General features: G+C 48.8%; 1 protein-coding gene across 1 annotated transcript; it reads right to left on the minus strand.

Annotated features, from left to right (window-relative positions):
* LOC106505804 lies at positions 3,811-13,486 on the minus strand. The gene is made up of 6 exons (XM_021069824.1): positions 13,355-13,486; positions 12,073-12,433; positions 8,109-8,370; positions 7,815-7,920; positions 3,940-7,256; positions 3,811-3,880 (listed from the first exon to the last, which is right to left on the minus strand). Exons 1-6 carry the CDS (start codon positions 13,484-13,486, stop codon positions 3,811-3,813), a joined length of 4,248 nt encoding a protein of 1,415 aa, XP_020925483.1.

Raw genomic sequence — 13,837 nt, forward strand, 5'->3', positions numbered from 1 at the left:
TCCGATATATGGCACAAATAAACCTTTCCACAGAAAAGAAAATCATGGACATGGAGAACAGACTTGTGGTTGCCAAGAGGGAGGGGGAAGGACGGGGAGGGACTGGGAGCTTGGGGTTAATAGATGCAAACTATTGCTTTTGGAATGGATAAGCAATGGGATCCTGCTGCATAGCACTGGGAACTATGTCTGGTCACTTATGATGGAGCATGATAATGTGAGAAAAAAGAATGTGTACATGTATGTGTGACTGGGTCACCTTGCTGTGCAGTAAAAAGTTGGGAGAACACTATAAATCAGCTATAATGGAAAAAATAAAAATCACTATTAAAAAAATACAAGTCCTTGATAAACAAAAGCAAAAGACACATACCATACTGAGGGAAAATATGCATCTTATATCACAGACAAATGGTTAATTTCCCTCATGAATAAACAACTTTGAAAGAATCAATTAAAAAACTTACCAACACAATAGAAGAAACGTTAAAGGATATTAATAGGTATTTAACAGAAAAGAATATACAAATAGCTCTGAAATGTGTGAAAGATGAACAATCTCATTCATAATGAGAAAGCACTTAAAAATACACTGACAAACCGCTTTTCATTTATCAAATTGACAAAGTCCAAAAAGTTTGATAAACTGAGTTGGTGAGGGTTTAGGGAAATAGGCACCTCCAAAACACCACAAATAAAATAATACCTTTTTTTTTTTTTGTCTTTTTAGGGCCGAACCTGTGGCACATGGAGGTTCCCAGGCTAGGGGTCTAATTGGAGCTGTATCCGCCAGCCCACGCCACAGCCACAGCAATGCCAGATCGCTGCATCTGCGATCTACGCCACAGCTCAGGGCAATGCCGGATCCTTAACCCACTGAGCAAGGCCAGGGATCAAACCCTCAAACTCATGATTCCTAGTCGGAATCATTTCTGCTGCATCATGACGGGAACTGAAAGGCCAGTAAATGTACAATCCCCCTCGTCCGGGCTCGGAAGAGGCGACACCCCAAATCACTCACGAGAAGCGGTCTTGATGCAAACAGCAAGAGGATTTTTATTCCAAGCGCGCTGGGGCTCACAGTCATACACCACGCAGGGGTAGAGGACTGCGGCCCCGAGTGCGGAATCGGGACAGCTTTTATGGGGTTTACAACAAAGTCTGTGCGTCACAAACCAATCATTTTAAAATATTGAGATCCGTGGACCAATCAATTTAAAATAGCGAAAGCCCGCGCTCCGTGGACCAATCAATTTAAAATAGCGAAAGCCCGCGCTCCGTGGACCAATCAATTTAAAATAGCGAAAGCCCGCGCTCCGTGGACCAATCAATTTAAAATAGCGAAAGCCCGCGCTCCGTGGACCAATCAATTTAAAATAGCGAAAGCCCGCGCTCCGTGGACCAATCAATTTAAAATAGCGAAAGCCCGCGCTCCGTGGACCAATCAATTTAAAATAGCTCCGGAGGTCCGCATCTGCGTAGGCTTCTGGGCAGAGATTTAAGATAGGTCACTAGGGCTTTCTATGTGTAATCAATTCTTCTATGGTGCTAGTCAGTTTTACAGAATCCAGATAAGCAATTAGTCAACTCATTCCCTGTTATCTTACTTAGGCCAGGATAGCAGGCCCTAGAACAATAGGAAGTGTGACCTTCTACCTATTTACTGGCAGCGAGCAGGGTCTGGAATTCTGGGGCATTTAGAGCTTTTTATTAACTTCCTGGGTTCTGGGAGGGTTAGGTTGCATTTTCATCCTTTCATTCCCCACTTCTTCTCTGGTTAATAGTTCTAATCTTAGAACTGGGAAGGCTAGAGGTCAATTTCTCCTTGGCTCAGAAGGCCTTGGTACTGTTGCCTAAGTACCATGATCTGGACTGCACTCACTCGTTCTCTAACAAAGGCAACAAACCTATTAATTAAGCAAGGCCCAATTGTAAGTAACAGGAGCAGGACTACTAGGGGTCCCGTCAGAGCAGAAAGCAGGGTGGTCATCCAAGGAGACCTGTTGAGCCATCCTTCAAACCACCCCTGGTCAGCCTCTCTTTCCCTTCGACGCCTCTCTAACCTTTCTCTAAGCTTGCTCATGGAGTCTCTGATGGCTCCTGAGTGATCTACATAGAAGCAACATTCTTCTTTTAAGGCTACACATAACCCACCTTCTTTTAGAAATAACAGATCTAACCCTCTTCTGTTCTGTAGAACCACTTCAGATAAGGAGGTTAGGGATTCCTCTAGGTTACTGACAGATTTTTCTAGGGCTTGGAGATCTTCCGTTACAATTCGATGTAGGTCACTAAGTCCTTTCTCCAGCTGTTGTGGTCCTGTGATTAGGGCAGCCGTTCCTGTTTCCACGCCTGCAGCCACTCCCAATCCGAGCATTACAGCTAGTGTCAGGGATATGGGTTCTCTTTTTGGCCGATTATATCTATAGTCATATTCATCAAGGACTGCTTTTTCGGGATAGTAGTACACCCGGGGGACAATTTGGACCATAACACAAAAGTCTTTAGTTTGGTTGAAAACCAGGGTGGAAACACAAGGGGTTAATCCAGTATTACATGCCCACCACCTGTCATAACCAGGTACCAGGTACTGACTCTCAGAGGTTCGATTAAAGGCTTCAGTGTGGTTACAAAGGTGTTGGTGGGATGGGGGAACCCTCCCTATGCAGGTGCCTTTTCCAGAAACCTCAGTAAGGGTAAGCTTATTTTGGGATCCCCATGTACATTGGTCTCTATGTTCCTTTGTCACATTGAATTTCCCTCCTCTAGCCATTCCCTCATAGTAAGGTGGGCCCAAAGCTAAGCAAAGCCAACAAGAAGAGGTAGCCTCTGGAGTCGTGGAGTTAAGAGCTTGAAAAGCTCCCTGGATGAGGCTAAAAAGTTTCGCCCCTGTTTTAATAGTGAAGTTAGGCTCAGGGGGGACTAATCCAGAGGTTGTATTGTAAACAGAGGGGTTAGGAGATGGCCTCTGTTCTTGGATTGGAGGTCCTTGTTCAGCCAAACCCTTATTTGGTCCTATAGCAACCGGAGGTTCCATCTGAGTTTCTATTCTGAGGCGAATAGTCAGAACAGATCCTTTCCTTCTCCCAGTGCCTCCATAGTACATTATTCCCCAAGACATACCATTTACCCACTTTTGAATATTTTCTTGTTTTCCTTTTTCAGTAAAACTTATTTTTAAGTAATCTAGATCTAACGAATTACAGCTTATTTGCTTATTTCGTACATCTTTTTGTACCCGCTGTTGCCAATCTTTCCATCTCCCATGGCCATAATTAAATTGATTATAACTGGTAGGACTGTTAACAAAAGAGTAACTTACTCTGTCTTGCTGAGAGACTGGCCATTTCCAATTCCCATCATTAGAAGTTACGCAGCTCCCTTGCTTGCAAAAGAAATCCTGAGGATTTCCACAATATTCTTCATTATTTGGGGGTCCTGGGCAAACATTAAACCCGTAAGCACGGAGTACATCAGGGGGTGTGGCCTGGTCGTTGAGACCAGGGATTACCGATCGAAGGCAGACATATAACTCAGGCCACCAGGTCCCTAAGGGAGCCTCCCCTTGAGTGCTGTTAATAGTAATACCTGTACTGGAGTCAGTAAGTAACCAGGTGAGAGATAAGGGTTTATGGAAGTTCGGGCTGTCCGCAAGGCGTTTACCATTAACTTGAGGAGTTATTGACAGAGTAAGGAACCAAGCGATGGAGGCGAAGCTTAAGGGGATTTTCAGTTTTTTCGGCTCTCCACCCCGAATCGGGAGGTGGCGCCGGCTTAACGTGGGATGCATGGATCCAGGTGGAGATTCCTTCAACTTTTACAGCTGTTGGTGTGGTCAAAAGTACGAGATAAGGGCCCTTCCACCGAGTCTCGAGGTTTCCTGCACAGTGGCGTCTAACATAGACTGAATCTCCAACTTGGAAGCGATGTGGAACTTGCAAGTCTCCTCCTGAGTAGGCCTCCCGGAGCTGCTTCCACGCTCGCTGCCTCACCCACTCGAGCGCCTTGAGCCTAGAGAACAAAGGCTGGGAAAGCAGCACATCAGCACTATGTACAGAGGCAATTTCTGCCAACGGGGGGGGGGGGGGGGGTCCCCCATAGAGCAATTCATAGGGAGTCAGCCCAAACTGTCCAGGGGTGTTCCTAACCCTAAAAAGCACAAAGGGCAGGAGAGCTATCCAATCATTAATGCCAGTCTCTGTGGTCAATTTGGTGAGGGTCTCTTTAATGGTTCTATTCATCCTCTCTACCTGTCCTGAGCTTCGGGGTCTGTATGCACAATGTAATTTCCAATCAATCCCCAATGTCTTGGCCAGTCCCTGACTTACCTGGGCAACAAAAGCTGGACCATTGTCTGACCCTATTACCTTAGGTATTCCAAATCTTGGAAAAATTTCCTCCAATATTTTCTTAGCCACCACGGTTGAAGTCTCTTTCTTAGTAGGATAAGCCTCTACCCATCCTGAAAAGGTGTCCACAAAAACCAATAGATATTTGTTTCCGTATTTAGCTGGCTTTACCTCAGTGAAGTCCACTTCCCAGTGAGCGCCTGGGTGGCTTCCCCTTAGTCTCTTTCCTGGAGGTATTCTGGAAGGATTAGCATTAACCAGCTGGCAGGGCACACAATGTTTGACCACCGAGTCAGCCACTCCTGGTAGCCTCAGAACATGATAAGGGGATGTTCTGACCAACTGCTGCAGGTGTTTAGTTCCTAGGTGGGTTAGACGATGTATCTGTTGGACATATTCTAACCCTTCTTTGTGGGGCAGGATTTCCTTCCCATCCGAGGTATAGCAGGTCCCTTCCGGAGTCTCAGAGAACTGGTCTATCTTTTTTATCTCTTGCCAGTCTTCTAGGGTGTACTGTCGTCTGGGTTCTGGGGCTTTGGGCGTTTCTATTATAGGCAGAAGGTTAACACCCTGGGCTGCCTGCTTGGCAACCCGGTCAGCCATCTGGTTCCCTCTGGATATGAGATCTTTAGCTTTCTGATGTCCAGGACAGTGTATAATAGCTAGCCTTTTAGGCAAATGTAAGGCTTCTAATAGGCTTAGAATTTCCTCTTTGTTCTTTATTTCCCTCCCTGCTGAGGTAAGCAACCCCCTTTGCTTATAGATGGCCCCGTGTACGTGTGCAGTCGCAAAGGCATACCTGCTGTCCGTAGAAATGTTTATGGATTTCCCTTCGGCCAGCCGCAAAGCTTGCGTGAGGGCCATGAGCTCAGCCTTTTGCGCTGAAGTCCCTTCCGGCAGGCTGCTGGCCCAGATCGTGCGGGTTCCGTCCACCACTGCCGCCCCAGCCATCCTCTTACCTTCCACTACATAGCTGCTCCCATCAGTGAACCAGGTCAGCACTTCTCCAGTCAGCGGTATGTCTATAAGGTCCTTGCGGACCCCAGTCTCCTCGATCAACAGTTGATGGCAATCATGAGTCACTGGTTCATCAGTCTCTTCAGGCAGAAGAGTGGCAGGGTTGAGAGCGGCTGGTGGAGCAAACATGATCCTCTCTGTGAGAAGCAGGCTTTGATAGTGGGTCATGCGAGCATTGGTCATCCATCGGTCTGGGGGCTGCCGGACGATGTTTTCCAACGCATGGGGGGCTATTATAGTTATATTCTGTCCCAAAGTCAATTTGTCAGCGTCCTTGACCAGTATGGCCACAGCTGCGATAGCCTTCAGGCATACGGGCCAACCACTGGCTATAGGATCGAGCTTCTTTGACAGGTAGGCAACAGGTCTTCTCCATGGTCCTAGGGTTTGGGTTAAAACTCCCCGGGCTACTCCCTTACGCTCATCCACATAAAGGGTAAAAGGTTTAGTTACATCAGGGAGGGCCAGAGCAGGTGCGCTCAGCAGGGCCTTTTTGATAGCATCAAATGCCTTCTGGTGCTCAGGAGCCCAGGAGAATTCCCCTTTTTCTTTGGTTAGCGGGTAGAGTGGGGCTGCTAAGGTCGCAAACCCCGGGATCCACAGTCTGCAAAATCCGGCTGTCCCCAAAAACTCTCTCACTTGTTTGGCTGTGGTTGGGGCCGGTATCTGGACTACAGTTTTCTTCCGTGCCTCCGTCAGCCATCGCTGCCCATCCCGCAAACTGTACCCCAAGTATGTTACCTCTCTCCTGCAAATCTGGGCCTTCTTAGCGGAGGCTCTGTAGCCTAGGTCAGACAATTCCAGCAGTAGTGCCTTCGTACCTTCTAAGCAGTCCTGTTTGGTGGCTCCCGCCAGAAGCAGGTCATCCACGTACTGGAGGAGGGTCACCTGAGGGTGCTGGATCCTGAAGTTGGCCAGGTCTCTGTGTAGGGCTTCATCAAAGATGGTCGGGGAGTTCTTGAACCCTTGGGGCAGTCGGGTCCAGGTGAGCTGCCCAGTTCTTCCCGTACCTGGATCTCTCCATTCGAAGGCAAAAAGTGGTTGGCTAGTGGGGTGTAATCTCAGGCAGAAGAAGGCATCTTTTAAGTCCAATACTGTGTACCAGTTCCGTTCAGGCGGGAGGGCGCTCAAGAGGTTATAAGGGTTCGGGACCGTTGGGTGTATGTCCTGCACCCTTTTATTGACCTCTCTCAAGTCCTGTACTGGTCGATAATCATTGGTCCCAGGCTTCCTAACCGGTAGCAGGGGAGTATTCCAAGGGGATTGGACAGGAACTAGGATGCCCTGTTGGATTAATCTTTGAACATGCGGCCAAATTCCTTCTCGAGCCTCTCTACTCAAGGGGTACTGTCTGACTGATACTGGTGTAGCACTGGCCTTCAGCTGAATAACCTGTGGGGGAACTTGCTTTGCCAAACCCATCCCTGCGGTTTCTGCCCAGGCTTGGGGAAACTGCTCCAACCAGGACTGTATATCTTGATCAGGCTTTACTTGGGGAGAATATAGTCTATATTCATCATCTAATTGGAGGGTCAACACAGTGATGGGTTTGTTATTCGCAGACACTTCTGGTCTTCCTTGTTCAAAAGAAATTTGAGCTCCCATCTTGGTCAGTAAGTCCCTACCTAGAAGGGGTACTGGGCACTCAGGGATGACCAGAAATGAGTGGGTTACCCGTCCCACTCCCATGTCAACGGTTCTTCGGGTAGTCCATGGATACTGCCGTTGCCCTGTGGCACCCATCACCCAGGATTTTTTTTCTTTTAGTTTTCCTAATGGTTGTAGCAGCACTGAATGCTCTGCTCCAGTATCAACCAGGAACTCAACTGGTTGCCCCTCCACCTTTAAAGTTACCCTGGGCTCGGGGAGGGGGTCCGAACCCCGTCTCCCCTAATCTTTATCTTCTTCCAGAGCTAGGACCTTCGGTCCTTTGTTTCCCTTCTTGGGGCAGTTCCTTGCCCAGTGTCCTTTTTCTTTACAATACGCACACTGGTCCTTGTCGAGTGGGGTCCTATTGCCCAGGTTCCCTGACTGTCTAGGGCCTGACCTAATTTTCCTAAAATCTCTCTCTCTCTCCCTGCTGCTCTTCCCTTCAACCACTGCGGCCAAGATCTTAGTCAAATTCTTCTCTTGCCGTCTATCACGTCTTTCCTCCCTTTCTTCTCTCTCCTTTTCTTTCCTCTGTTCCTTCTCCTCTTCTGTCTCACTTCTGTAATACACCTTCTCTGCTTCTTTCACTAGATCACGTAACTCAGCCTCCTGTAACCCTTCCAGTCTCTGAAGTTTCTTTCTGATATCCAGAGCCGACTGCCCTATGAAGGCCAGGGCCACTGAGGCTTTCTGGGCCTCCGAGGTAGGATCAAAAGGGGTGTACCGCCTGAAGGCTTCCATGAGCCTCTCAAGAAATACCGAGGGAGGTTCGTTCGGTCCCTGCATCATTTCTCTTACCTTAGCCAAATTAGTGGGCCGTCTTGAGGCGCCTCGGAGACCCGCCACCAGAGCCTGGCGATAGATTTTCAAGCTCTCCCTACCTTCGGCCGTGTTGTAGTCCCAACTGGGGCGAGTCAAGGGAAATCCCATGTCAATCTCATTTTGCAACTGCGTGGGTCGCCCGTCGGCCCCAGGAACATTTTTTCTAGCCTCTAACAGAATTCTCTCTCGCTCCTCAGTTGTGAAGAGTGTCTGCAGCAGCTGTTGACAATCATCCCAAGTAGGCTGGTGAGAGAACATAAGGGACTCCACCAACCCCGTGAGGCGTTGGGGATCCTCCGAGAAAGGGGGATGGTTAGTTTTCCAATTATAGAGATCTGCAGAAGAAAAGGGCCAATACTGGAGGGGCTGCAATTGGCCTCCGGCATGGGAGGGCCATAGGTGCGCAGCGGTAATGTCGCGATCTCGTCTGTCCGCTCCGGGGTGGCGCCCCTCCGGCTTCGAGTCCCGGCAGCAGGTCCCTCCGCCACCGGAGCTCCAGTAGGGGCAGAGGGTCCCCTCGCAGCACCCTGTGCTGGATAAGGGGGTGGGGGAACAGGTTGGGGTTCCGGCCAAGTCGGCGGCTCCTCGATCTCAGGGTAGATACGAGGAGAGGGTTCGACTTTTTTGGCCGAGTGCTTGTTTTTCTCTCCAAGAGCCAGGATTCGGGGACCTGGCTTTCTTGGTTTATTTAGCCATGGTTAAACCTATGGCGGAGGATCTTCTGTCAAATTTTGCCACGTAAGGATATAGGGCTCCTGATCAGGATGAGAGCCGGGTCCAGTCTGAAAAATAATTGTTTTAACAGCCAGAATAATTTCAGAATTAAAGGTCCCCTCTGATGGCCATCCAACATCGAATGTTGGCCATTCAGAGGCACAGAAAGTCTGCCAAGGTCCCTTCTTAACCTGAACTGACAAATTATGAGCCCTGGATTTAACTTCAGTCCAATGGTCGAGAGTCAAACTAAGGGGGGTCGTCACCGTCTGTCCCATATTAAAACTGTAGACAAGGACGCACAAGACAAAGACACACGAAACAGAAACCAACAGATCCAGACACACGCGACCCGTCCGCGTCTTCCACAAGCAGGCAAAAGAGTCGGACGGCCGCGGAGGGGGAAAGCTTTCACTTCAACAACAGAACTCGGTCCTCTGACCGACAGTAGGAGACCACCAGGCGTCCCTGGCTCTCCCCACCTCCCGGGGCGTCCCCCAGGGCGGCAGCCTGTGATCCTCCTAGCACGTCTGCTGATCACAGTCCTCCAGTCCTTACGGTCTGAGAGGACAGCTGCAAACCGAAAGCGCGCAGCACCGAAAACAGTCACTCAGAACAGAAACGCCGGCCGACACACGCACACACACGTTCCAAAGGGGATCCCTTTACCTCCAAGTCGGTTCTCGGGTGTAAGGGGTGGTCGCAGAACTTCCCGGCCAACGCACCAAATGAAAGGCCAGTAAATGTACAATCCCCCTCGTCCGGGCTCGGAAGAGGCGACACCCCAAATCACTCACGAGAAGCGGTCTTGATGCAAACAGCAAGAGGATTTTTATTCCAAGCGCGCTGGGGCTCACAGTCATACACCACGCAGGGGTAGAGGACTGCGGCCCCGAGTGCGGAATCGGGACAGCTTTTATGGGGTTTACAACAAAGTCTGTGCGTCGCAAACCAATCATTTTAAAATATTGAGATCCGTGGACCAATCAATTTAAAATAGCGAAAGCCCGCGCTCCGTGGACCAATCAATTTAAAATAGCGAAAGCCCGCGCTCCGTGGACCAATCAATTTAAAATAGCGAAAGCCCGCGCTCCGTGGACCAATCAATTTAAAATAGCGAAAGCCCGCGCTCCGTGGACCAATCAATTTAAAATAGCGAAAGCCCGCGCTCCGTGGACCAATCAATTTAAAATAGCTCCGGAGGTCCGCATCTGCGTAGGCTTCTGGGCAGAGATTTAAGATAGGTCACTAGGGCTTTCTATGTGTAATCAATTCTTCTATGGTGCTAGTCAGTTTTACAGAATCCAGATAAGCAATTAGTCAACTCATTCCCTGTTATCTTACTTAGGCCAGGATAGCAGGCCCTAGACAATAGGAAGTGTGACCTTCTACTGTAAGACCAGCAAAAAGAACCTCCAGGCTCGGAAGAGGCGACTCCCCTTAATCACTCATGAGAAGCGGTCTTGATGCAAACAGCAAGAGGATTTTTATTCCAAGCGCGCTGGGGCCCACAGTCATACACCACGCAGGGGTAGAGGACTGCGGCCCCGAGTGTGGAGTCGGGACAGCTTTTATGGGGTTCACAACAAAGCCCGCGCTTCGTGGACCAATTAATTTAAATTGTTTTGGAGTTACACATTTGCGCATGTTTCGGGGTGGGGGAGACATGTTGTCACCAAGATATGTGTATCAACATTTCAACATCTTTATGGCGCAACCAATTTGAGGTTGCTTTAGAGATTAACCTCCTCTCCTTTTATCTTTGCAAGCAGTTTTACAGAAGCTAAACAAGCAGTTAGAAACTCCCTTTTCTTGTTATCTCAAATAGTTTCAAGAAGTTTCATGCCTAGAGACACGTACTCAGGGCCTATTTTACTTCCGCATATTTTAAAACAGCAAAAAACCTAACCTTTTACCTATAAGGAACAAACTCTGGAATTCAGAACAATTTTAAGCTTCTCATTAGCTTAGGTTGTATTTTTATCCTTTCATTCCCCACTTCTTCTCTTGTCAATAGTTCTAATCTTAGAACTGGTAGAGCTAGCGGCCAGCTTCCCTGCTAGACGGGCTTTGGTACTGTTGTCTAAGTACCATGATCTGGACTGTACTTAGTCTAACGTAGACTGAATCTCCCACTTGGAAACGATGTGGGATCTGCAAGTCTCCTTTTCCTGAGTAGGCCTCCCGGAGTTGTCTCCATGTTCGTTGTCTCACCCACTCAAGTGCCTTGAGCCTGGAGAACAAAGGCTGGGAAAGCAGCGTATCAGCACTATGTACAGAAGCAACTTTTATCAATGGGGGGGGTCCCCCGTAGAGCAATTCATAGGGGGTCAACCCATATTGTCCAGGGGTGTTCCTAACCCTAAACAGCACAAAGGGCAGGAGAGCTATCCAATCATTAATGCCAGTCTCCGCGGTCAATTTAGTAAGGGTCTCTTTAATGGTTCTATTTATCCTCTCTACCTGTCCTGAGCTTCGGGGTCTGTATGCACAATGCAGTTTTTAATCAATCCCCAATATCTTGGCCAGTCCCTGACTTACCTGGGCAACAAAAGCTGGACCATTGTCTGACCCTATTACCTTAGGTATTTCAAATCTTGGAAAAATTTTTTCCAGTATTTTTTTAGCCACCACGGTTGAAGTCTCTTTTTTAGTAGGATAAGCCTTTACCCATCCTGAAAAGGTGTCTACAAAAACTAATAGGTATTTGTTTCTGTATTTAGCCGGCTTTACCTCAGTGAAGTCCACTTCCCAGTGAGCGCCTGGGTGGCTTCCCCTTAGTCTCTTCCCTGGAGGTACTTTGGAAGGATTAGCATTAACCAGCTGGCAGGGCACACAGTGTTTGACCACCGAGTCAGCCACTCCTGGTAGCCTCAGAACATGATAAGGGGATGTTCTGACCAACTGCTGCAGGTGTTTAGTTCCTAGGTGGGTTAGACGATGTATCTGTTGGACATATTCTAACCCTTCTTTGTGGGGCAGGATTTCCTTCCCATCTGAGGTATAGCAGGTCCCTTCCGGAGTCTCAGAGAACTGGTCTATCTTTTTTATCTCTTGCCAGTCTTCTAGGGTGTACTGTCGTCTGGGTTCTGGGGCTTTGGGCGTTTCTATTATAGGCAGAAGGTTAACACCCTGGGCTGCCTGCTTGGCAACCCGGTCAGCCATCTGGTTCCCTCTGGATATGAGATCTTTAGCTTTCTGATGTCCAGGACAGTGTATAATAGCTAGCCTTTTTGGTAAATGTACGGCTTCTAATAGGCTTAGAATTTCCTCTTTGTTCTTTATTTCCCTCCCTGCTGAGGTAAGCAACCCCCTTTGTTTATAGATGGCCCCATGTACGTGTGCAGTCGCAAAGGCATACCTGCTGTCCGTATAAATGTTTATGGATTTCCCTTCGGCCAGCCGCAAAGCTTGCGTGAGGGCCATGAGCTCAGCCTTTTGCGCTGAAGTCCCTTCCGGCAGGCTGCTGGCCCAGATTGTGCGGTCCCGTCCACCACCGCCGCCCCAGCCATCCTCTTACCTTCCACCACATAGCTGCTTCCGTCAGTGAACCAGGTTAGCACTTCTCCAGTCAGCGGTATGTCTATAAGGTCCTTGCGGACCCCAGTCTCCTCAATCAATAATTGATGGCAATCATGAGTCACTGGTTCATCAGTCTCTTCAGGCAGAAGAGTGGCAGGGTTGAGAGCGGCTGGTGGAGCGAACGTGACCCTCTCTGTGAGAAGCAGGCTTTGATAGTGGGTCATGCGGGCGTTGGTCATCCATCGGTCTGGGGGTTGTCGAACGATGTTCTCCAATGTATGGGGGGCTATTACCGTTATATTCTGTCCCAAAGTCAATTTGTCAGCGTCCTTGACCAGCATGGCCACAGCTGTGATAGCCTTCAGGCATATGGGCCAACCACTGGTATTTGCAGACACTTCTGGTTTTTCTTGTTCAAAAGAAATTTGCGCTCCCATTTTGGTCAATAAGTCTCTACCTAAGAGGGGTGCTGAGCACTCAGGTATGACCAGAAACGAGTGGGTTACCCGTCCCACTCCCAAGTCAACTGTTCTTCGGGTAGTCCATGGATACTGCCGTTGCCCTGTGGCACCCATCACCCAGGATTTTTTATCTTTTAGTTTTCCTAATGGCTGTAGTAGCACTGAATGTTTCGCTCCGGTATTAACCAGAAACTCAACTGGTTGCCCCTCCACCTTTAAAGTTACCCTGGGCTCGGGGAGGGGGTCCGAACCCCGTCTTCCCTAGTCTTTATCTTCTTCCAGAGCTAAGACCTTCAGTCCTTTGTTTCCCTTCTTGGGGCAGTCCCTTGCCCAGTGTCTTTTTTCTTTACAATATGCACATTGGTCCTTGTTGAGTGGGGTCCTATTGCCCAGGTTCCCTGACTGTCTAGGGCCTGACCTAATTTTTCTAAAATCTCTCTCTCTTTTTTTATTGTTTTTTCTTTCAACCACTGCAGCCAAGATCTTAGTCAAATTCTTTTCTTGTCGTTTATTACGTCTTTCTTCCCTTTTTTCTCTTTCTCTCTCTTTTCTTTGTTCCCTTTCCTCTTCTGTCTCCCTTTTGTAATACACTTTCTCTGCCTCCTTCACTAGATCACGTAACTCAGCCTCCTGTAACCCTTCCAGTCTCTGAAGCTTCTTTTTAATATCCAAGGCTGACTGTCCTATAAAGGCCAAAGCCACTGAGGCTTTTTAGGCCTCTGAGGTGGGATCAAAAGGGGTGTACCGCCTGAAGGCTTCCAAGAGCCTCTCAAGAAAAACAGAGGGGGGTTCATTCAGTCCCTGCATCATTTCTCTTACCTTAGCCAAATTAGTGGGCCGTCTTGAGGCGCCTCGGAGACCCGCCACCAGAGCCTGGCGATAGATTTTCAAGCTCTCCCTACCTTCGGCCGTGTTGTAGTCCCATCCGGGGCGAGTCAAGGGAAATCCCATGTCAATCTCATTTTGCAACTGCGTGGGTCGCCCGTCGGCCCCAGGAACATTTTTTCTAGCCTCTAACAGAATTCTCTCTCGCTCCTCGGTTGTGAAGAGTGTCTGCAGCAGCTGCTGACAATCATCCCAAGTAGGCTGGTGAGAGAACATAAGGGACTCCACTAACGCCGTGAGGCGTTCGGGATCCTCCGAGAAAGGGGGATGGTTAGTTTTCTAATTATAGAGATCTGCAGAAGAAAAGGGCCAATACTGGAGGGGCTGCAATTGGCCCCCCGGTATGGGAGGGCCGTACGTGCGCAGCGGTAATGTCGCGATCTCGTCTGTCCGCTCCGGGGTGGCGCCCCTCCGGCT

This window comes from Sus scrofa, chromosome 13, assembly GCF_000003025.6.
Source record: "Sus scrofa isolate TJ Tabasco breed Duroc chromosome 13, Sscrofa11.1, whole genome shotgun sequence".
In the NCBI taxonomy this organism is placed as follows: domain Eukaryota; kingdom Metazoa; phylum Chordata; class Mammalia; order Artiodactyla; family Suidae; genus Sus; species Sus scrofa.

Excerpts from the sequence above, each read along its gene's own strand:
- LOC106505804 (XM_021069824.1), bottom strand. The coding sequence starts at position 13,486 with ATGGGATTTCCCTTGACTCGCCCCGGATGGGACTACAACACGGCCGAA. Across the intron at positions 12,434-13,354 it reads GGCCCACTAATTTGGCTAAG|GCTATCACAGCTGTGGCCAT; the intron begins GTAAGAGAAATG and ends ATATGCCTGAAG. Across the intron at positions 7,257-7,814 it reads GGCCCACTAATTTGGCTAAG|GGGAGACGGGGTTCGGACCC; the intron begins GTAAGAGAAATG and ends GATAAAGATTAG.